The sequence below is a fragment of the Adiantum capillus-veneris genome, chromosome 18, assembly GCF_014529385.1.
Source record: "Adiantum capillus-veneris isolate H3 chromosome 18, ASM1452938v2, whole genome shotgun sequence".
Classification (NCBI taxonomy): Eukaryota; Viridiplantae; Streptophyta; class Polypodiopsida; order Polypodiales; family Pteridaceae; genus Adiantum; species Adiantum capillus-veneris.
The window spans coordinates 129,333,224-129,357,934 of NC_140948.1; the positions used below are offsets into that span (position 1 = coordinate 129,333,224).

General features: G+C 46.0%; 1 protein-coding gene across 4 annotated transcripts in view; it reads right to left on the minus strand.

Annotated features, from left to right (window-relative positions):
* Positions 1 to 580: 580 nt before the first annotated feature.
* The window catches only part of LOC147436397 (uncharacterized), an 85,694-nt gene continuing 61,563 nt past the window's right edge, over positions 581 to 24,711 (minus strand). Inside the window, exons 5-7 of one of the 4 annotated variants that reach the window (XM_086489313.1) lie at positions 22,964 to 23,024; positions 22,792 to 22,896; positions 581 to 1,052 (exon numbers count right to left, since the gene is read on the minus strand). In XM_086489313.1, the coding sequence (XP_086345439.1) occupies positions 855 to 1,052; positions 22,792 to 22,896; positions 22,964 to 23,024 (364 nt within the window). In that variant the 3' untranslated portion in view covers positions 581 to 854. Of the gene's footprint in view, positions 1,053 to 22,791; positions 22,897 to 22,963; positions 23,115 to 24,711 lie in introns of all 4 variants that reach the window. The other 3 variants (XM_086489311.1, XM_086489315.1, XM_086489314.1) reach the window with 3 other exon arrangements.

Consider the following 24,711-nt stretch of genomic DNA (forward strand, 5'->3'; position numbering starts at 1 on the left):
GGGTGTATGTGTGTGAGGGGCAGCGCATGTGAACGTGCATGTGTGTGTGGGTGTGTGCGAGAGAGAGAGAGAGAGAGAGAGAGAGAGAGAGAGAGAGAGAGAGCAATGGACATATCGAGGCACCAGAAATGCCTTGATATGTCCATTGCTCTCTCTCTCGCTCTCTCTCTCTCTCTCTCTCTCTCCATTTAGAATTTTCTTACAATAACATCAAAAACTTGAGAGAAGTCGTACCAGCTTTCACTGCATAAAGTTGAGTCCGTGTAATAAGCACATGAGAAGGAAATTCCTTTACAAAAGCAAAAGACCTTGAATGGGGTGTCAAAAGAATAGGAGCAATTTATTTAAATAATTTACTGAAGCTGTTCGGATATGTTTTCTAGCAAAAACAACCAAATGAAAGGCCCTGAAAAGCCAGCCCAAAAAAAAAAGAGCAAAAAAAGCCCCACCAAATTTCAACCCTTAAATCAGGCAACATAGCGAAAATTTCAGGATATTGACTTGCTTTTCTTAGTTACAAAGACAAGATGGAGCAAGTGGAAATCATGAAAAAAAAACAATATGTTCAGCTGAAAAGAGAGAAAATATGTAAGTTGAATCATAAAACTAGGTGTTAATAATGATTCATGTGAATGCAACTTCCTTCAATATGAGGTCTATAGGAGGAAGGTAGCACTAAGTCTTAGTAATAGATGCAAGTTCACTTCATCTTATGAAAGAGAGTTGTGTAGTCAAGTGAACTAAGAAGCTAATGCAATACACCTTCAAAACACACATTGCAAACAACGCCATCGACTCGGTACATGGCTAGAAGTAACCCTTCGTTGTGTTAAAGATAATCACAGCTTGCTAGCTCAAGTATTGTTTAAGCAGAAAGGTTTCTCACATAAAACATACGTCCGGGTGCTCGCTCCAAACCGTAAGATGTCACCCTGTTTCAGAACAACGGCAGCTCCCCTTGATAACACGTTGCCGTTTACAAACGTGCCATGGGTGGAATGATTGTCTACAAGCTTGAACTCTCCATTTTCTCCTCGGGTTAGAACGGCATGCTGTCGCAATTTATTTTCTCTCTCTCTCTCTCTCTCTCTCTCTCTCTCTCTCTCTCTCTCTCTCTCTCTCTCTCTCTCTCTCTCTTATGCATATGATGCCTCAGACTGTCAGAGAGCTCCATTGTATCGGCTCACCCTTTGTATTCCCTTTGTATCAGCTTTCACCCCACCCCTACCCACTATTTTGTTTTCAGTTTTTTGTACTTTTTGTACCCAGACCTGGTATTAGATTCACCACATGTAACCTTTTGGTCTCATAGGTCATTTTGGCGTTTTGAAGACGTTAATATTACATTTCATTTCATATCTCTCTCTCTCTCTCTCTCTCTCTCTCTCTCTCTCTCTCTCTCTCTCTCTCTCATGAGCACTACAGAGGCCTGGGGCCAGTATGCATCATCTCTGTACACAGTTCATGAGCAGCCCCCCCTTCTTGACCCCCCCGATCCATGCCCACACACATGTGCTTTTTTCACCGCTGAGATGGTGAGGAAGGCCATTGACAGGATGAGGACTGGGAGAGCATATGATCATGATGGCTTAGTGGCCGAGCATTTCACGCATGCCAGAGATTTAATAGCAGAGCTTCTAGCAGTTATGTTTAACCGTGCCATGTGTGAGGGCTTGCTTGATACTTGGAGCCTATCTACTATTGTACCTATCTTCAAGACGGGAGACCCTATGGAGCCTGGGAACTATCGCACTATCATGATTGGACACACATTGGCACGGTTGTACGCATCTATTCTTGAGCAGCAGAGCTGAGTAGATGGGCAGAGAGGGAGGGGATACGCACAGCCGGACACGCAGGTTTTAGGAGGGGTTTTCCTACTCTTGACCATATCTTGACACTAAGAGCCATCATTGAGGAGGGCAGATCGCGTGAGAGACGGATCTATTGTAGCTTTGTGGATTTCCGCAAACCATTTGACACAGTGCCCAGAGCTAGATTGATGCGCAGATTACAGCAGATGGGAGTACCCACAGAGCTCATTTGGGGGGTCATGGCATTATACAGGTTAGTAGTGGGGCATGTACGCACCCTAGAGGGCCTATCCACACCGGTTTACTCCACTATTGGGGTGACGCAGGGCTGCCCGCTCTCTCCTACTCTATTTGGTATGTATGTAGATGAGGTTTCTGACTACATTGAGAGAGATGGTGATAGAGGTGCACAGCTGGCAGGGACATGGATTCCACTATTGTTATATGCTGATGATAGTGTTGATCTCCGACTCTCCGGAGGGGATGCAACGTCACTTGGATGCTTTGCATAAATTTGCCAGGGAAAGTGGTTTGTCCGTCAACCTTGGTAAAACCAAGGTCATGGTATTTAATACCACCCCACAGTGGATCAGGAGGTCAGCGCCCGCCTTCACATACGGCCAGGAGAAGGTGGAGTATACAGATGCTTACACTTACCATGGAGTGGTTTTTAGTGGGCCAGCATTTTCATTGAGGAGGGCAGCAGAGACTAGATTGACCAGAGCCCATGCAGCATTGCGTAGATTGGAAAGGATGTGTTCACAGGTTCAGTTTCAGGAGCCTCGGACGAAGCTCTGGCTCTTTGACACTTTGGTGGCTTCTGCATTGCTTTATGGAGCTGAGATTTGGGGACCTTCACTGGATCATCACGGGAGGATAGGCCGCAGTGATGGATGGGGGGACATGGAGAAGCCTCTAGTCTCTATGATATCGCGGCTCATTAGAGCCAAGGCTTAAGTACCACGTGCTATTGTACGAGCAGAGCTAGCTGCCCCCCCACTGGTGGTTGAGGCACTCACTAGATCTGTCTCCTTCATACACAGCATGTGGGAACTTCGCAGAGACAGATATGCACGCCTTGCACTTGAGTCCTCTTGACAGTTAGCCATGCAAGGAGATACAGCATGCTGGTATGGGGAGATGACATAATGGTTTCAGGCGCATGGGTTCAGTATAGACAGATTGCCTCCCTTCCAGTACTCACTGGATGCACCCTCTCTGACTCTTACACAGTCCGAGATCACCAAGCTCATTCGCCAGGACTTGACTCAGCTAGACACCAAGAGGACATGGATACAACTAGCACAGGAGCTGGGCACGAAGATGGCTTTCTACAGAGAGCATCTCCTCCAACTTACGGAGGATGGTTTTGTGACGAGGCCCAGATACATGGACACCCACTTGTCTCATGGGATACGATGTGCTATTGGCCAGATACACACATCTTCACACCAGCTACGGATCGAGACTGGGAGATACAGCGGAGTACCAGCAAAGGCTAGGACATGCCCCCTGTGTGACATCGAGCCTGAGACAGAGTCGCACTACACATGCCACTGCCCCGTCTACTACGAGATACGAGGCCGCTTCCATTGCTTGTTCAGAGAGGGCTTTGGACCATTCTCTAGAGTCATGCGGTACGAGGATCAAAGATGCTTGGGTTTGTTTTTGCTCGAGCTGCGCAGACACAGAGAGAGCCTGATGAGAGAAGAGGCTAACCAGTCTCAGAGACAGATCACAAAACTTCTTTAGAGCTGCCATTGGACACCCGAAGGAGTTACTACAACAGCAACGCTCGTTGCTTTACAACAGAGGCATACTGATCGATCGAGTGACTGAGCTGGGGAGATCCAGACGCCCACGACTGCGGAGGACTACACAGCATTGACGGAGGCTGCATCAGAGGATTCGGGTCACTTTGGCTAGACATGCACGACGCCCGGTCAGACTATTGACCATGGAGGAGATTGATGAGATCCGCTAGCGACCGATGCTGGATTGCCTGTGATCTAGCTATCCCAGCTAGCTGTTTAGCTGCTTAGTCCACACCTAGCAGTTTAGAATTCCATCGTTTTGTCATCTTGTTACTCTGACTTTGTATCAAATCCACCACATTGTAACTTTCTGGTCTCATAGGTCACTTTGGCCTTTTGAAGACGTGAATATAACGTTTCATTTCATTTCATCTCTCTCTCTCTCTCTCTCTCTCTCTCTCTCTCTCTCTCTCTCACACACACACACACACACACACACACACACACACAACACCCATATTGCCCCCAACTACAAAACCATGTTCACCAAACAAGGAAATCATACTCACCCTTTTATGCTTGAGCCTATCCCCTTGTCGGCACTATGCACTATCACAGCCATTCGGCTTAGCTCCCATTGCCTTCAATGTAAGATGGGGCGTTGGGCCAATGGAGAAGAATGCCATCCACTATGCACATTATGCTCACTGCAAGTTTGAGAGTTTGCGGACCACACACTCCTAGAATGCTCAGCTTTTGCTCACATGTGAACTTGCTTCCCTCATGTTTTCAGCCATAACTTGACCTACACACTTTCCTTTCCCAGCCACAATGTGGGCTTTCCATTGTGATCCTCATCACCACGATCGTTGAGCATAGAGAACCATTTACCAGCCCCACCCGTAGTACATCACATGTATCTTTGGTCCCATAGGTCGTATTTGACCTCCGAGGACGATGATAAAATCTCTCTCTCTCAGGCTCTTGATACCCAAGTTTTAGAGATCTATTGGTGTTTCTGTTTAGTTTTAATTAATTTCTTTCTTTGAATCCAGATCTTGTATCAGATTCACCATGTTGTAATTCTCTGGCCTTTAGAAGACGTTAATATAGCAGTTCATTTCACTTCATCTCTCTCTCTCTCTCTCTCTCTCTCTCTCTCTCTCTCTCTCTCTCTCAAAGGGGCTGTATTGTGTGTACACCAGAGACTTCTAGAGATTCTCAATGGCCTATCACCCAGAGGAAGTACAAAAGCGAGGTAACAATGTGTAGGCTATGTAAACATCGAGGTGATCTATACGATGAGTGTAAAATGAACCGGTTTGGGGGGGGGATGTTTGCATAGTGCCATGTGATGTGGGCATAATCCCGACTAAAAAGAATTGACAATCTCGCCCATCTGTAAAGAACGACACTTGACGCTGCTCCATTGCCCTGGAGGAGCCGGCTGAAGAATCCCACTGACTGTGAAGAGTATGCAGTAGCCAAGTCCAGATGGCTGTCAAAATGGTGGATGTAGGGGAAGACTGTGAGCCCAGAATGTGGGCACATCGAACCTTCCACATGGTCCAAAGCGTGTTGCTGCATATCGCAGTGAAAACTGTATCCCGTTGGCAGAAATCCAACTGATGACCTGCATCTGGATCATCCGAAGAGTGCCCAGTCTATATCTTAAGGAAGCATGAGGATCGGATCTGTCGACAGGCCCTGAAAAAAGATGTGTGACCCTGGAAATTGCAAAAGCCATGCAATTGCCCCCCACGTCACGAATCCATCATGGATGCCCAGTCTAATTAACAAGCAAACAGATGCCCACTCTAATCAACAAGCAACAATCTGGCATCCACACTGGCTGCGCATATGAGCAAACCCAAAAACAGTGCCTCAAGGACTTAGGCTCTAGAGTACATGTCTGACAACTAGTGACTGCAGCCTAAGAGTGACACACGCAATCCTACGTGTGCTATCCTCCACATGAAACGACATATCTTGCAACTGATCCTGAAAGGTCTCGATGCATGACCAAAACTATCACTGGAAAACCAAGAGGATGCATTGATCGTGCCATACCTCTAACTGGCATGGACGGTGAGGTGGGTGCCAGGTTTGCAAAAGAAGCCTCCTCCCAAGGGAGACAGTGTACTCAAAAAAGGATAGAGGGACTCCATCATCTCACAACGAAGGCCACTGCCACTCAACGGGATCCAGTCCAACTCAACAAAAGGCTTTCAAGTTTCCCTACCAAATCCACAATCTCCAAAGTGGTGCCTCCTCAGTAGTGAAAACACGGTCAACACAAGAGCTTGCCACTCTAAGAGGCTGCCAATGGGCAGTCAACCGCTGATCACGTGGAGCATCACCCTAAAACTCGAGTCTGATGTGACATCCATGATGGCCAATCTCAGCAATGCTAAAGACTAGAATCCAGTGCTTAGTGACAATCGGGGCGAGAGAGCGAGGATTGAAGTACACCCACCAACCTTGACGAGAAGGTAAAAGAGTCTAGCACTCGATGTTGCCATGCCAATCAGGTGGAATAGCCTCATCAATCTCTCATATGGACAAACCCCCCTCTATGGATCCCATAGGTAGCACCAATAACCTATGCACCAACCAAGGAAAGCATTTGACCAACGGTGTAAAGAGCCTTCTGCCTGTCATCCCATCGAGCCCAATCAATGTGAGTCCTCCCGCCTAGCTCACGCCCTTTTGAATCTGTCACACACGCATTCCCACACAAGTGGCTGCCTCGCTACCTCCTCGACACAAGGTGGGTGTCGAATCAAAGCAAAACGTTATTCCTTCCAAATCCGCAACAAGCAGCACATAAATGGTGACAAATGAGATGTATCCAAAGGTCCATATGTGAAGATGAGATGGCCAGGTGCCAAACACCAGAAGTATCCACAGAACCAAAACAAGGAGAGATATGTGACAACAGATTACCGGGGAAGGGGTTTTTAGGGGGATGGAACGCCAGAACAGCGTTCCGGGGAAGGGGGATCGTCTGGAACGGCTAGCCATTCCAGACAGCATGGCCAAACCGGAACAGCCCTGAACGGCCGGACTGGGGTCAGAAAGGTTGGAAGGGAAAGTCATAAATGGGCAAAATTTGGGGGCAGAAATTTCAGCTCCCCCTTAAGAAATGCAACCCTCCCCCCCCCCCTACCCCTTACCTTCACAAGTGACAATGCATAAGGTTGCCACAAGCTCTAGCGTTCACGCATTCCGCAGGAATCCCGTCGCCCTTCCCGTTCCGCGTTCCGGGTAACTCAGAGTGACAAAGCATGGTGCAGAAATAGTTTCCAAGGGTCAGCCCCTAGAAACAATCTCCATACTATGAGCTTGGCAAGCAATTCCTTGCTCTCTAGCTCTGGATCAATAATCCCCAAGCCTCCCTTCTCTCTAAGGAAAATGATTATGTCCCAATGGACTCGTGGTCGAGTGTCAATACAATCATCTAGGCCGCCCCTCAGAAAGTTGCGTAAAAGACGCCTCAAACGTGCCATGATGCCAGAGTAAAGAGTCATGCAAGATGTGGTGAACCAAGCCCTCGCAAGAAGAACCCGATTCACCACAAGGGCTCTGCCAGCCAAAGGCAGAAAAATTTCTTTCCTATGGTGTAGTGCGGGCACAAACTGCTGTTGAACTGACACATAAATGCCAACATGGAAACCCAAATATCTACAAGTTTGCCTCTAGATAGCCAAGCGAAATTATTTTGCACACCCCACTAGCACTCCTCATTCGCTCCTACAAGAAAACCGAAAGACTAGTGCCAATTGATGAGAGCAAGCAAACGGTAGTGAGAGCATCTCTTAGACTCTCCAAGGTAGGTGAGTCATAGTTGTCAGGTGCAGCAGAATTGAATGGTGACAAGATCAAAACTTTACACTTCCACAAATCTTTACTTCTTTCCTTGCGTTAATGTGTGCTACTCAGCATGAGAGATGGTTCCTTTTACTTCCTTGAAGAGAGGGAATGTGTGTCTAAGAGAGAGAGAGAGAGAGAGAGAGAGAGACCCGATGGGGTCCCAACCAACCCTCTAAAGGGCTTCCCACACCATTGCCGATATGGTAAGTGCTTTTGATTGCATAAATGCAATGTATACACATGCAATACCTTAAGTGCAGATTCTACTAACTCCAGTGGGGAAGATAAAGCCACCTCCGGGGCTGATTTGATGCACCTTTGGATCCATCTCGATGAAGGGCTGTTGATGGCCACCAAGGGGTCGATGTGGGGCTGATTTGCGCTCCCGATGTGACAGGAATGAAGGGCTGAAATCTGGTTCCAAAAACGCAGACCTGGCTGCAAAAACGCAACCAATTCGTCGCATAAAGCAAGGCTAAAAACGCATATCTTGACGATGCCGATGATAGACAGCAATGGGAGGACTTGATGCGGCGAGGGAATGGCCGAGAAGAGGCTCAATGGCTGTCGGAGTGCCGGGCTGCAACGGAGAGGCTAGCGTTAGCAGATCCGGGCCGGTTCCGGCCAAGAAAAGGGCTGAAACCTGAAAAGGATGGGCTGATCTGCTGAAATCTGGGATCCGGGTGTAAAACGCCAAGCTTGCACATGCAATGCAAAACGCTGGGCTGAATAGCGCTTGCAAAACTTATGAGAAATATTGGGCAATGGGTTCCCTTTATAGTGGATTTTTAGGTCAAATTGGGAAATTTGTGCCAGGTAGGAAAAATGTGCAAATGTGCGCACAAGGAAGATACCTCACAATTATGTGAACCATTTGACTAACCGACACATTCCTCTGACCAAGATCTACATGCTCGTCATGTCAGATGCCCACCAAAGTATAATAACATCTGTCAAAATGCTTGTACAAACCATTTCTACAAGAAGGATCCAAAATTGGAAAACCTAATCTAATGGACTCGTCCAAACATGCACATCTTGCGAGCTGGCTCACAAAATCGCCGGTACTAATCCTCCTAGGATTCTAGACACTTGTCACGTGCACACCTAACCCTATGTGTACGTGGACAAGCTACTTCATGACATGGGTTCAAGTTAGTTAGCTTAGGAAGTGATCTGGCACCGTGCATGTCCAGGCACTTAAATTAGATGCATATCCTTTGGTTGCACACAGCATGACCATCAGATTTCCATCAGAACCCATCAGGAGTATTTTTACAGTGCATAGACCTATTTTCCCTATTTTTGACATTTTTCATTTATTATTTTTAAGTGACTTTTGTTGGGAACTAGGTAGGGCAATTTTGCAAGGAAGTATATAAGAAACCCTAGCGCTAGCACTTTCTAACAGAAGAGGCAGCAGGAACCAAATTGTTCAACATGCACCTTCTCAGCAAGACCCCCACACCTAGCGTTTTTCGGAGCAGCAAACCTAGTGTTTTCTGCATCACCAAGCCTAGCGTTTTCAGCCTTGCAGACCTTCCAGCGTTTTGCATGGCAGATACCACCTAGCGACAGCAGGACATCAGACTCCCTAGCGTTTTGGCATAAGATAGCAGATCAGCCCTAGCGTTAGCAGAATTCCACAACATGACAGAAATCAGCACTAGCGTTTTTGGTTTGCAGATAAGCCCCTAGCGTTTTGCAGATTCATCGCGACAAGACATAGCGTTTTAAGTTTTCAGCAGTCAGACATCACAATAGAAGTCCCGAACCTCGCAGATCTCACCTTCCCGCAGCAGATCCTCGCCGCACGGTCAAATCCAACGCAGTTTGCAGTTTCAGCTTGGAAAACGCAGATTTCAGCATCTACGTTTTCAAAGCGTCGTCGTCACATCGTCGCCGACATAGAGTCAGAATTCAGCAGATAAAGATTTGAAGATTTCAGCCATTAGCATTTTCAGATTTCAGCCCGTCTCGTCGTCGACATCGTCGGTAAGTCCAAAGCATTGTAGAGATTTGTGCAATCAATAGTAGACCACTCTCGCCATAGAGAGTGGGGCCCTTGGAGAAGGATTTGACAACTTGTCTGGTGTCGTATTCGTCTCTCTCTATCTCTCAGTCTCAGCACCTTCATTCACAGTGTTTATCCACTTTGTTTGTGTCCATTGCACTCTCTCACTAAAGGAACGGAAGGCTCTCCCTTCCGTAAGTAAAAGGAACCCTTGAGCACAGTTCGGAGCATTCATCTTGAGCAAAGTTCAACTTTCACTTTCGCTGCACCTTACGTTGGTACCAGAGTTTTGGCAGTGTTCTGTATCACTCAAGGAAAGAACCACAAGAACCATAGAAATTTTTTTGCTTGTTGCGGTCACACGTAACCCAAGTCCTCTTGGGCGTGTCGATTCCAAATCGTGTTTTTGAAGAGTAACAGGAAACCCAAGAAAGAAGGGCTTGTTCAGCCTCACCTTGGGCCTCTTTTCACTCATTGGGAGCGGACCGTGCACTTAGCCGCCGGCCAATCGATGTGAGGTGGGAAAAAGCAACCTTGATGTGAGCGCAAGGCCGCAAAGAGGTGCGTCCGCGGAAAAGAGAAGAGCTCAGGTGAAGAGAAGATCCTTCTCTAACACAGATTGCAAGCTACACAAGAACCTCAAGACCCTCAAGAACTCAAGAACCTCAAGAACCCAAGCACCAAGACCCACAAGAACCCAAGTTCCTCGTGAACTTAAGAACCCAAGACTTCAGTGGATGGTCATCACCCGAAGCGGAATGGATACTTCGCATGGAGGTGGTGAGCATGGGAGTGGCGAAGAAGAGTTTTCCCCACCAGGAGGTTTTTCCGACCCTCCACCTTCCTCTGGTTGCACACATCATGACCATCAGATTTCAGAGTGGATCGGCAAAGAGTCCTTTCCAACATTCCAGACACTGTTGGCGATCTCCCTCGACGCCATACAGTTCTGTACCAGTACCTCACTTTGAAAAGGAGGCGATGTCACGTGCAAATCTAACCCTATGTGTACGTGGACAAGCTACTTCATGACATGGGTTCAATTCAAGTAGCTTAGGAAGTGATCTGGCACTTTTGTGAGTCTGTTCGTAGACCTTGCATGCCCAGGCACATAGATTAGATGCATATCCTCTGGTTGCACACAGCATGACCATCAGATTTCCATCAGAACCCATCAAGAGCATTTTTACAATGCATAGACCTATTTTCCCTATTTTTGACATTTTTCACTTATTATTTTTAAGTGACTTTTGTTGGCAACCAGGTAGGGCAATTTTGCAAGGAAGTATATAAGAAACCCTAGCGCTAGCACTTTCTGGCAGAAGAGGCAGCAGGAACCAAAGTGTTCAACAAGGCACCTTCTCAGCAAGACCCCCACACCTAGCATTTTTTGGAGCAACAAACCTAGCGTTTTCTACATCACCAAGCCTAGCGTTTTCAGCCTTGCAGACATTCCAACATTTTGCATTGCAGATACCACCTGGTGACAGCAGGACAACAGACTTCCTAGCGTTTTGGCATAAGACAACAGATCAGCCCTAGCGTTTTGCAGATTCATCGCGACATGACATCAAGAAGCACCAGCGTTTTCAGTTTTCAGGAGTCAGACATCGCAGTAGAAGTCCAGAACCTCGCAGATCTCACCTTCCCGCAGCAGATCCTCGCTGCACGGTTAGATCCAGCCAAGTTTGTAGTTTCAGCCCGGAAAACGCAGATTTCGGCATCTGCGTTTTCAACACGTTGTCGTCGCATCGTCGCCATCGACATCGTCACCAACATAGAGTCAAAATTCAGCAGATAAAGATTTGCAGATGTCAGGTGCAGCGGAAGAGAATAAGGATTTTGCTCGGATCTAGTACTCCGCAAACAAACACAAGGGACACTTCACTTCACTTGAAAGAACTGAACTGAATTGAACGAAAGAGAGATGATGAGAGAGAAAAGAGACGACACAAGGATGTCGGGTCCCAACCCTCAAGGGCCCCCTTGCTCTATTGCCAGAGCAAGTACTTTCTTTATTCTTGCACAAATGCTACTACAATGACTGGATGCTGAGATGCTGATGCTAAGGGGTACTGATGTTGTGGTACTGGGTACTGAGGTACTGCAAGGATACTGAGGTTCTATGTCGAAGACGATGATGCCAACGACGGGTACTGCGGGTTCTATGTCAAAGGCGGGAGGTCGACGAGGAGGTCTATGTCGAAGATGATGAAGTCGACGACGAGGTACTAAGGGTCTTTGTCGATGACGATGAAGTCGACAACGGTGCTGTGTCGAAGACAGTGAAGTCGACGACGGTTCTGTGTCAAAGACGGTGATGTCGACGATGGGGTCTATATCGAAGACGATATGTCGACGACGGGTACTGATGGTCTATGTTGACGACGATGATGTTGAGGACGACGACGATGGTGACTGTGACGATGACGACGACACCATCGTCGTCACGTCCGGGACTGCGATGACGATGACGAAGTTGATGACGACAATGGTGTCGATGATGACGGCGTCAAGGCTAAAAACTGAAAACGCTGGGCTGATCTGGGCCTTCTTCTTGAGAAAACGCTAGGGCTTCTGCTGAGGTGCTTCCTGACTGCTGGGTGCCTGCCTCCTTATGTCCCTGCTTCTTCTGCTTCTATTGAGTGCCCAATGGGTTTCTTTTATAGATCTTTAGCAATTTGCCCTACCTACTTTTCCAACAAACTTACAAAAAGAATTCCAAAAGTTACTTTTAATAAAATGACTTATAAGAGGTGGTTCGCGCGGTAAAATGCCTGCATGATGAAATGACTGTTCTTGTGCAAGAGAGGGTATGCAAGTGTGACTAGCCTGGACATGCACGTTCTACCAGAGGCTCACAAAGGTGCAAGGCTCAGTCCTAAGCTAAGACTCATGCTACACTATGGCAGAAGCGTGTCCACGTGGCGCAATTGAAGTGCACACGTGACATCTCCCCCTGTTAAAAGTGAGGCACAGCTATCGAACTTCTTTCTGTACTTCTAATACTGACTGATGAATGCTTCTGATGCCGTGGATGCAAAAACCAATGCAGATTCCTCCGAAACCAGGGCCTGATTGTACTGCGGTTGCTCTGGGTGTTGTGGGTACTGTTGGCGATGCAAACACCATGTAAGGGTCACTGTCCAACCTTACTACGATTGCCGAATATCAGCCTGGGCTCTATACCAGATAGTGCTAACTCTGCCTGCTGTAGCAAGAGCTGTTCCCCGAACACTGACTGTGGTGAAAACATTACCAGTGCTGATGGACTGAGGTGTGGTTCCGGAGTCCTTTCCAAAGGTTCAATGACGAGGGAAATGGACGCACGCTACATGCGAATGCGAATGCAAAAGAGGTTAGGGATCTTGTCTCCAACTCCTTCCATATCCGCATACAAAGCTAGGAGATCTTGGTACTCAAGATCTGGGTTCTCGTGTATCCGATGTCGATCTTCTTTCAAAGACATGGCAATGAAGATCGAATCTCGTAAATCCATGGTCAGGACTCAAAGATTCTTCAGGGAAAATAATTTGGGAGAGTTTCGTTGGGTTCTTGGACTCGATGGTTCTTCTTGGGTTCCTTGGGGTTCTTGGTTCTTGAGGTTCTTCTTTAGGTTCTTGATGGTTCTTCTTTGGGTTCTTGATGGTTCTTCCCTTGAGTTCGCGAAGCCGAAGCACGCACAGAGCTCTAATACCAATGTCAGGTGCAACGGAATGATTGTTTGTGCTTTGCTCAAGATGAGTGCTACGAACTGTGCTCAAGGTTCCTTTTAGTTCTTATGGAAGGGAGAGCCTTCCGTTCTTAATGGAAAGTGCTATGATCACAACAAAGTGAATGGACACTGTGAGTGCAAGTGTATGAGACTGAGAGATAGAGAGAGAAGAGAGATACGACACCAGAGACGTTGTAAAACCCTCCTCCGAAGGCCCCACTCTCGTCGGCGAGAGTGGTCTACTTATTGATTGCACAAAGTGGTACAATGACGATGCAATGGATTGATGCAATCTGGGACTATGTCGATGAGGACGACGGTGATGACGACGATGACTTTAGGGCTGAAATCTGTGATCTTCTATCTGCTGAATTTTGGGATTGTTTCGGTGGCTGAAAATGACTGTTTTGGTTGCGTTTTCGACGGCTGAAAATGGCTATCTTCTGCAACCAACTAGGGCTGAATCTGCTGCTGTCCAATAGGGCTGAAAACGCTGACCATGTGATGCGGTAAGGGATGAAAACCAAAAACGCTGGCTGTTCTTCTAGTGTTAGTGAAAAACGGTGGCTATCTGGGAGAGCTAGCGATCATGGAAGGCTGAAATCACCAGGGATCTGGTGCTGATGATGATAAAAAACGCTAGCTTGAAGGGGTTGGCGATGAGGCAAGTTGCAAACGCCAGGTGCTTGTGGTCTTGAGGGGTTCTTGCTGAGAAGATGCCTGTTGAGCGGGAAGCTCCTGCTGCCTCTTCTGCCAGAAAGTGCTAACTTGGGTTTGCTTATATATTTACTTACCAAAATTGCCCTACCTACTTTTGTTGGGAAGTCACTTAAAAATAATAAGTGAAAAATACCAAAAATAGGGAAAATAGGCTAAATGCACTCAAAAATTCCCCTGACTGAATCTGATGGATTCTGAAGGGAATTCTGATGATCATGTTGTATGCAACCAGAGGATATGCATCTATGCTAAGTGACTGGGCATGCACGGTCTACGAATAGACTCACAAAAGTGCCAGATCACTTCTAATCTAGACTTGACTGGACTGACTGAACCCTGATCATGCTGTAGCTTGTCCACGGACACATAGGGTTGGATGTGTCACGTGACATCCCCTCCTTTTCAAAGTGAGATATTGGTATCAAATTGTATGGCGTCGAGGGAGATCGCCAATAGCATCCGGAATCCTGGAAGGGACCCTTCGCCGTCCCACTCTGAGGTGTGGGTTGAGCGGTACTTGAACTTCATAAAGATCTGCAATGCTTGCTTCTTTGGGCCGCGCCGAAAGCGACACAAATTTCCTTCGATGCTTCAGCTTCGTCGAGAGTCGTGCTTCTTCCATCTTCAAGAATCTCCATGGCTGAAAATTCCTGAAACCATTTCCAACACAAAAACATGAACATACCTATTTTATGTAAAGTGAATGGAAAAAATCTTGTCTTCCTCAAAGACTGTGCATGCAATGTCGATGAACCAATAGACGGAGTGCCAAACCGTTCATCACACACACGCAAACAATGAGATCGAATCCTTCTCTTATGATCTAGAGCAATCATCTGTGGCAATTCACAACGGAAATGCCCATGCTTGATGCTTATACTTTCATGTGCTCTTTCGGAAACTGTGTCATGCCAAGGAAGAGTCATGGAATGTGACTCCCTAACATACATACCTTTCAGCTTTTCATGAAAAATCCGCATACATTCGTGCTCCTCCATGAGAGAAACGTGCCCAACATACAATTTGTCATGCCTAAGAAAAGGAATCACATAACGATGCTGACTAAAATACAGGAAACGGTCACGAATGAAACATTCGAACAATGTGTGCGTATCAATCATGCGAACACATAATACTTCCTGTGAGGGTTCTTTGGAACTATGCTCGAGAGCCAAGATCGGTTCTTCCCGAGGGATCGAATCGTCTTGTGGGGGTTCTTTGGACCTCGACTCGAAAGCCAAGATCTGTTCTTCGTGATTGATCGAATCTACAACAAGGTTAGCTTTGCTACAAAAAGCATCCACTAACACATCATCCATGTGAACAATCACATCTTCTTCATGCAACTCATCATGCTTGTGAGAAATCACATCTTGATCATGCAAATCATCATGCTTGTCATTCAAATCATCATGCTTATCATCATGCAAATCATTGTGCTTATCATTGTCAATCAAAACATCATGCAAGTCATTGTCAATCAAATCATCATCATGCTTCACACAATCATGCAAATCTTGTGTGTCATGCTTTAGAGAAGAAGAGACTGAGAGAGTCTCCTTTTTGATTCTCTTGCATCTGTGCCTGAGCTTGAGAAAAGAGTCGCAAGAACTCTTCCCTTCTTGCTTTGATCTCGCGATCAAATTCTGCTTGTCTTGCTTTGTTCGCTGCTTCGTCTTCTGCGTGTCTGCGTTCCATTTCTACTTTTCTTTCTTTGTATTTACGATCCAATTTGGCTTGTCGTTCTTTGGCTTCCAAGCGTGCTTGCTCGCTCTCACGCGCTATGGCTGCCATTCTTTCTTGGTATTTGCGCTCTATGGCTGCTATTCTTGCAGCATTTCTTGCTTCGCGTTGTAAATTCTGTTCCATAAACAACAGCGCCAACTCCTCCATTGGAGTTAGTGCAATCGGTGTCGTAGATGGGGAAGGGTCGGAAAAACCTCCCGGTGGGGAAAATTCTTCTTTGCCTCTCTCATGCTCATCACCTCCAAGCGAAGTATCCATTCCGCTTCGAGTGATGATCATTCTGAAGTCATGGGTTCTTGTGGTCTTGGGTTCTTAAGTTCACAAGGAACTTGGGTTCTTGGGGGTCTTGGGGGTCTTGAGGTTCTTTAGGGTTTTCTTTCGCTTGCAAACCGCGTTTGAGAAGGATCTTCTCTTCACCCAAGTTCTACTCTTTTCCGCAAGCGCAACCCTTGGCGGCCTTGCGCTCACACCAAGGTTACTTTTTCCCACCTCACATCGATTGGCCGGTTGCTAGGTGCACGGTCCGCTCTCAATGAGTGAAAAGAGACACAAGGGGAGGCTGGACAAGCCCTTCTTTCTTGGGATTCCTGTCACTCTTCAACAAAACACGATTAGGAATCAACACACCCAAGCAAACTTGGGTTCGTGCGACCTCAACAAGTAAAAAAAAATTTCTTGTGGTTCTTGTGGTTCTTTCCTTGAGTGATACAGAACACTGCCAAAGCTTTGATACCAATGTTAGGTGCTCAGTCCTAAGCTAGACTCATGCTAGACTATGGAAGAAGTGTGTCCACGTAGCGCAAGTGAAGTGCGCACAGGACTACACAGCATCGACGAAGGCTGCATCAGAGGATTCGGATCACTTTGGCTCAACATGCACGACGCCCGGTCAGACTATTGACCATGGAGGAGATTGATGAGATCCACCAACGATCGATGATGGATCTCCTATGATTTAGCTCTTTTGAGGATTGTGCATCCTGCTCATCTTGTATCAGCCTTTGTATCAGCTCTTACCCATTATATTCCCACACGCACACCCACATTGTGTTGTAGTAGCCCCCAATCACTACTTTCACCCCCCCTACTCAGATCCTACACAGTTCCAGCTAGCTGCTTAGTTCACATCTAGCAATAAAGATTTTAGTTTTTCGCTTTACTTCATTTTATTTTTGTACCCAGACATTGTATTAGATCCACCAAGATTGTATCAGTTTGGTCTCATAGGTCATTTTGGCCTTTTGAAGACGTTTAACATAGCATTGAGGAAGAGCAAAAAAGGAAGAATCGGGCTCTGCATGTGCGGGTCACAGGAGTCAAAGACAAAGAGAATGTAGATGAAGAAGTGAAGGAACTCCTACAACGCATGGGCATCACAGAGCCCACTCACACAAGTGCATGGAGAGTGGGCAAGAAAGGAATCGATGAGAAGGGAAACGTAAAGGATAGGGCACTTATTCTCCGCTTCCCGAATATAGAAATAAGGAAAGAATTTCTAAAGAAGAGGCCAACTCTTAAGAAAACTGGTATTTTCCTGGGAGATGACCTTACATTGGCACAAGTGGCACACATGCAAGAGTTGATGCCAGAGATCAGGGCAGCAAGAGAAAAGGGGAAAATCGCCTTTTATAGAGGAGGGAAAGTAGTGGTTCTGGAAAAGCGCTCATCATGACGGTGCGAGACCTATGGGGCGACGCTCCGGATAGCGGCGTGGAATTGTAATGGATCATATAGGCTAGATGTAGGTGCCTTTGAACATACCTTTAGGGACAGAGACATAGTTTTCTACTCAGAGACACACCAGATACCGGGACAGCTTCTGCCACATGTGAAGGGTTATTTATGGGAAACAGCTGGTCGACCAGAAAAGAGATCTCTACGGGGTAGCCGGGGTTCAGGAGGAGTAGCAGTCTTATTTAAAGAGGAGCTGAAACCACTACTACAGATTATCAGGAAAGATGAGCAAGCAAGGTATATGTGGGTGAGGGTGAGAGCCGAGACAGGTAGATTTCTATATATCGCTATATGCTACTTCCCTCCAAGTACATCAGTCTACTCCTCACCTAAAGGACAGTCCCCTTTCTCCATATTGAATAATGACATATGGGAGTTCTCTAGAGATGGAGACATTGTTCTCTTAGGAGACTTTAATGCCAGAACGGCCAACTCTCAAGCAATATTCTATGATACTTCTGAGGAAATGCTCAGAGAAGTGGATTTATCACAGAGGGGGCTTACTAGAACCTCACAGGATAAAGAACACACTGAATATGGGAGACATCTCATGGAGATGGCAACTATACATGGTTTGGCCATACTTAATGGTCTAAAGAATTTCCCTTTATCTGGGGGATTCACATGCTTCCCGCACAGGCATGGGGCCAGTACAGTGGATTATGTCATGACTTCACCAAGCTTTATTTCTAGTATCGAGGACTTTAAGGTGGGACCCAGACCGGTTGGGATTGCAGTGGATCATGCTCTCTTGACCTTATCAATCTCCTTCCAATACAATGCCTCTCAAGTACAAAGGAAGAAGACACACACAAGATATACTTTCACGCCAGCGACTGATTCAGTCTATGTGGAAAAGATCTATGATAGGATGTGGGCAGCCGAGCCAGTATATACTGTAGAGGAGATTACTTCTCAGTTAACACAGATACTACATGGAGCAGCACAAGAGGCATACCCACATACTCAACCTGATCAGAAGAGAGGATATGGGAACATGCCTCAAAACAGTTAGTATGACGAGGAATGCAGAGAGACGAGAACCCAGGTCCAGAAAGAGCTGGCACTTGGGATCATCACATATAAGTGTTAACCCTCACGGCACACGGACACCCTATGATCTATAAACGTTGTATTATTTAGAGTCAGGTACCGGGCTTGTCGGACCAATAGGAAAAGGGTAGGAGTGATCGCCGATGAGAGGCGCACTCTAACACGAACATGCTAGGGTTAGTTGGCTAAGCATGGGCGCCCAAGTGTGAATGGGGTGAGCTCCTATAAAAGCCAACTAAACCTAATTTTTACTCATTCTCTCATTTGTGCAATAGAAGAGTGCTCTTGCTCCATCTCCATCTCCATCTTCTTCTTCTTCACCTCCTTGTGTGTGTGTGTGTGTGTGTGAGAGAGAGAGAGAGGGAGAGTGTGTGTGCGATCGAGCATTACGAAGGCACGACGGCGGCGAAGCGGTTGAGCGCGGCACGACTGCAGCTTCTTCTTCATCGCGGCGAGGAATCCACCACGAAGGCGAGCGTAGAGCGGTGAGTGACACACCCTTTGTTTTCTTGAGCTTGCTAGTTTAGGCTTGTTGTGTGCTTGGAGCCGTTTGTGGCTCGCACACGGTGTATTGGCAAGTCCCTTGCTTCGACAGTGCGGCAAGGAGCGCACAATAAGCAGTCTCGAATTGCTCTTCAGCGTATAGTACATCGTAAGAAAAGGGCATTTTTAGCCAAACTGGAGAAGGATTTATATCATCTCTTCTTGAGTCAGGACTCATGAGGCCTGGCGTAAAATCATCCTTCAGGATCTTATACAGTTGGATACTAAGAGGACATGGGTAGACCCTACACAAGAATTGGGCACGAAGATGGCCGACTACAAAGAAAACTTCCTACAGCTATCTGAAGATGGATTTGTGATTCGCCCGAGCTACATGGATACCCACCCGTCTCATGGTTTGAGATGTGCTATTGGTCAGATTCGTACATCCTCACATCAGCTGGAAATTGAATTTGGCAGATTCAGGGGAATCCCACCTGAGAGCAGAATTTGCAAGTTATACGGAATGGAGCCGGAGACAGAATTACACTACATATGCCATTGCACCGTATACTGTGAGATACGTGGGCGTTTCCACTGCCTATTTAAAGAAGGCTTTGGACCTCTAGATAGAGTCATGCGATACCAAGATCAAAGATGCTTAGGCTTGTACTTACTGGAACTACATCGACACAGAGATAATCTAATGAGAAGACAAAGAGCACTACAACCTCAGAGGCAGATCACAGATTTCTTTGGATCGAGAGAAGCAGGAGTGGAAGGAGAAGCAGGAGGCCAGCAGCCAGCACAAAGGAGTACCCACATTCATACCAAAGGCACCCTCATTGACAGGGCGATTGAGCTTAGGAAATCGAGACGACCACGACCGAGATGTAGAAGCACACTTCACCGGAGGAGACTACAACAAAGGATTAGAAGCATTCTAACCAGACACCCAGAATGCTCCTAAGAAGTTTATTTAATACTTTGTATTTAGTTTTTCACATTTATTTACATTTATTTTCACACTTAGTACTTTAGTACTAATATACCCAGACGTTGTAACAGATTCACCACTTTTGTATCAGTTTGGTCTCATAGGTCATTCTGGCCTTTTGAAGACGTTAATATAACATTTCATTTCATTTCATCTCTCTCTCTCTCTCTCTCTCTCTCTCTCTCTCTCTCTCTCTCTCTCTCGTTCTCTTGTGAAAGATCATCTCTATAAATCTGAGTACAAAAGAATCCTCAGACGCTAGAAATAGCCTATCTCGCATGATGTCTAGAGCTGAGAAATACCAAAGCTAGATATGGAAGAATCCACCAAATGCAACTGCTCAAGGTGGGGTATGGGAGCAGTGCAGGATGAACCACTGTGGTGGAGAGTATGTCACTGCATGTGGCCTCTGAAAAAAATCAAAAACATGTGGAAGTGAGCCCATCATCTGAGAAAACAAAACCTGCACTCCTCGGTTGCCCTCGAGGAACCCATTGCTAAATTCCACTGGCTACATAGAGTGTGGATAATATCCATCCAAATGTCTGCAAGGATGTCCACAATAGAGGATGGTGCAGCACTGAGAACGTGACGGCAACGCACTTGCCAAACGTTCCACAATGTAATGATAACTAGTATGCAGAACATCTCATCTCGAGACCAAGGAGCATCATGTTGCGCATCCCCTCTAGGTATCATACTCAAGGTACTGATGAGATACCCATAGGCTATGTCACAAGACTGTGACAACCACTATATATATTTGTTGGTTTCTTTCCCTTGATTTTTATTTAATTTTGGGACCCTCTTGTTAAGATCACAAATGCCTGGACATTGCATGGCTAGTGTGAAACGGCCATTGACCGAGAGTTTCACCTGCAGGAGTCAAGACAAGCAGCACGAGATGGTTGGCCCGATTGGCATTGGAATCCGACTAGTAAAGTAGTGTCTAGGCTCAGTTAAAGTCATTGAGGGCCCGCGGCAGGACTTTATAAGTTGGTGGGTACTAGGAATTAAACCAAAAGGGGCAAACGAGACACCTGATAGTAGGAGAGAAACTTGCAAGTCAACTCTTATTCTCCAGAAGCTCATCCCGAGAGGGGGCGCCCATTTTTTAGGCTAGAGGCTAATTTTGAGTTATTGTGCTACATTGTGTGTATGAGTAGTGTGTGTTGAGTAGTGGGTGCAAGTGATCACAGCTTTAATGGAAAGCTTGCCTTCTCCCTTGTCTCTTGCAGCGCGATGATTTGCTCTCACGCATCTCTCTCCCCTTTGCATATATGTAAAGCCCCTCTAGTTGGGCTTCTCATATGACCATGTATAGTTCTAGGGGTTTTATGCGCGTTTGCCAAGGCAAGAGCCTTTTGTACAAGAATTGGATTAGCCAATTGCTAATTCCCTTCACATACGAACACTTCCATCGCAAAGGATTGCAAAAACGGAGAGTTTTCTCGCATGAAAACTTGTCCGATTCGAAAGGGAATTGTCCCATTGCGTGTGGGAGCTTCTGAGACACGCGTAGACGTGTTTGCTTTGCTCAAAATGATGTGAAACAGGGAATTACAGCCTGCTTTGTTTTTTTGCAGGTTTAGGGTTTCACACCTAAACTGCAAGGAATATATTGCCAGGGACCTCGGGAAAGCCTTGGGTGCTTGTACAGCACAATTTAGAGAGATTTCATGCGAAGAATCTTGTTTAATTCAAAGGGCAAGTGACCTACAAGTGCGGAAGCTCGAGGGCTACCCGCAGGAGTGATCGGCACACGAATCGGAGCGCAAAACAGCGAATTACAGCTTGCTGTAATTCTTTGCAGGTTTAGGGTTTTGGCCAATTTCGATGCCTACATGTTCCAAGAGCTTTCGAGAAGCTAGGGAATCACTGAACAGGTGTTTTGGTGCAAATTGGGGGCCAAAAACAGAGAATTCAGCATGTTGTAATTCTCGCCAGGTTTTGTAAAGTGCTCTAAAGCGCGTGGAAAGTCATTGTTTACTTGGGATTTTGTCTGTGGAGACTTCTACTATGGTTATGCTACCAAAATCGGGTTAGAGTAGGGGAATTTCAGCCCGATAAAAGTAGGACAGCTTGTAGAAGTTTACAGGTTTTTCTCAAGTGTAATAAGAATAAAGAAATATCGAAAGGGGTGCCAGCCTATGGAGCCAACAAGGTGTCATTGTCCACTTGGAAGCACTCTGACTGCCAAGCCGTGTTTTTGTTTTAAATGTTGAATTCCATTCACAGGTTTATTAGTGAAGTTCCACTGTCGTAAAGTTCCAAGTAAAGATCAGGTGAAAGCTAAAGTCTACAGCCCTACGGGCAGGTTTTTGGCTGACAGCATAAAAACCGGTTCCATGGCACCCTCAAAAAACAAATGATTGCTAGGACAATGCATCAACTACTCGTCCCCAACTGCCACATCATCAACGTCCGCAGTGCCTCATCAACATGCCGCACAGATGACCACATCAACAGTTCCATGATTCGCAAATCCTGCCGCGTTTTACACATTCCCGGGCTCTAACTTATAGTACCTATATTTGTTTCTCTGAAAAGTCTGCAAAATACTAATTCTCTCCTTGATATTAAACCATGAGATGTGTCACCATTAGGCACCCCTGAACTGAAAGTTTGATGTGTTCACTCATCTGTTTTCTCTGTTTGTTTGCTTTCTTGGTTGTTTTAATTATTGTAGTTGTCAACTTGCTACACTTTCTTCTGATGCTGAGTGATTTGGTGCTAAGCAACACAATTTGCAATCAAATTATCGAAGTGTCAAAAGCAGCTTTATTAAGAAATGTCTCAGCGAACATCATCCTGGTTAAAAGTTGTGATGCCACAGTGAAATAGTTGTTCAAAACAACAGCATCAACCAAGGAAACCAAGAAGCACACCTGTCGAGATATTGATGTGTGATCTAGAATCATATAGCAATCTGCACCACGGCCAAAAGAAATGACATCTTTATCCAATAACACACTTCCAATGGAGTCTTCTTTCTGCCAAAAAGCTGAAATTGTTACTTTCTTTTATGTAATACAAGATAATGGTTGAAAAGAACATCACCTTTAATATATCCAAGTGCCATGGTATACCAGCTGAGCTTGCTTTTGTTGGAACATCCAGCCTATTTTCATCCAAGAAACAGGAATATTCATGCAAAGCCGATAAAAATCCAGGGTTGGGATTCACCTTGCTTCTATGTTCTTTCAGAAACCTACAATAAAGAAAACAATAAAAAGTGATAACCGCACCATTACATTTTCCACACTGGATACTATTATGCGCAAGTCATTAACAACCCAAGACTATGGATAAGCTGATTCTCGTTACGAACGAATGGAGCATGAATTTCAAACAGTCTATTCTCTTACAGGTTTCTGCCTATCACAATCATTTCAGAATATCCCTATGGGACCCTTGGCCTTTGCTTTGCTGCCAACATTGGTTAACATCAACTTAATCCATCCCTGGCCATTGGAACTATGGTTTGCTTTAATTAATTACAGCCAGCAGAAGCAGAGCCATAGCTTAAGCACACCCCCAGCTGAAACATTCCACCAGCTGAAGCACATACATCAGAGGTCCACTTAGTTAACAGAAGCCACTTTCTAAATAGAGCCTGGACTATGGAACTCCATGGAAACTGACCTCCATTTGTTGAGGGAGGAAAATGATAAAGCAACCTCACACTAAAACGACCAATTCCTATCGTCAACGAAGAGGGAGGGGACCAGGTCACCGTGCTCTAAAAGGCTTGCAACGATAGCTCAACAAGATGATGGAGGCATACAAAATGCACATCTGGAGAGAGATACACGTCATGTGACAAGAAGGAATGGATTGATAGACTCCAAGCCCAAAAGAATGTACCGTGTGACTTGTTGATGGACGAAGTGTATGCAAATTTGAAAGAAGAGGTACAAGCCCAATAACCGGTTGAATTGAAGGTTGCTAAGGCTCTAAAGCACACTACGAAAGTAAGAAAATGCAAATAGAATTGAGGACATGATGATTCGAAACTGCAAAAGGAATTAGCAGCCTACATACAAAAAGTGGAGACCGTAGCAGGGCTACAGTGTCACTTGCACTCCACAAGAAGTTACAGTTGCCCTTGGGTTCACACTAGGTGGACTCTCGCCTGGGCGGTGACACGTGGCAGACAGAGGGAGTGGTGGTCTAGAGGACACCGTGGCGAGTTCACTGCCACCACAGTTCGGAGATGGGCATAGCTGAACTGTCAAAGATACTTGTATTAGCCGTTGGCTGCCTCTATGTTTGTATATATGCCCAATTCGTTTTGGGATATCTATGGGTCGTATGCGTTGTATGAGTCATTAAGTCTAGAGTCTTGTTTTCAGTCAATCACTTGCACGCCTACACTCTCCCTGTACAGTTGGAGCGTCGACACCCTCTGAGTGTGCTGCCAGCCAGAGTTACTATTGGTCTATGAGTATAGTCAAGCTTCCATTGGGTTTGGATTTTGTTGTTGAGTCTTGCTTTGTTCCATTGCTCTACAGTGTTGCTTTATGTTTAGAGTGAGATTCTTGCATATTGCATTGAGGATCACCCACAATAAAGAGCACAACATAGATTTCTTGCTACGGGTGCGCTCATTTTTGGCACGCCCAATGTGACCACAACTGAATTCTCACTCCTTTTATCATACATCATACATGGTCGAGGAGCTAGCTGGTTTAGTCTCTCACCTGGTCTAGTCTGCCAGTCTAGACTGGTCCGGTCTACCCTAGTCTATAGACTGGTCCGGTCTACCCTAGTCTAGTCCACCTTCGCCTTCCTCCAGCTTGGTCTAG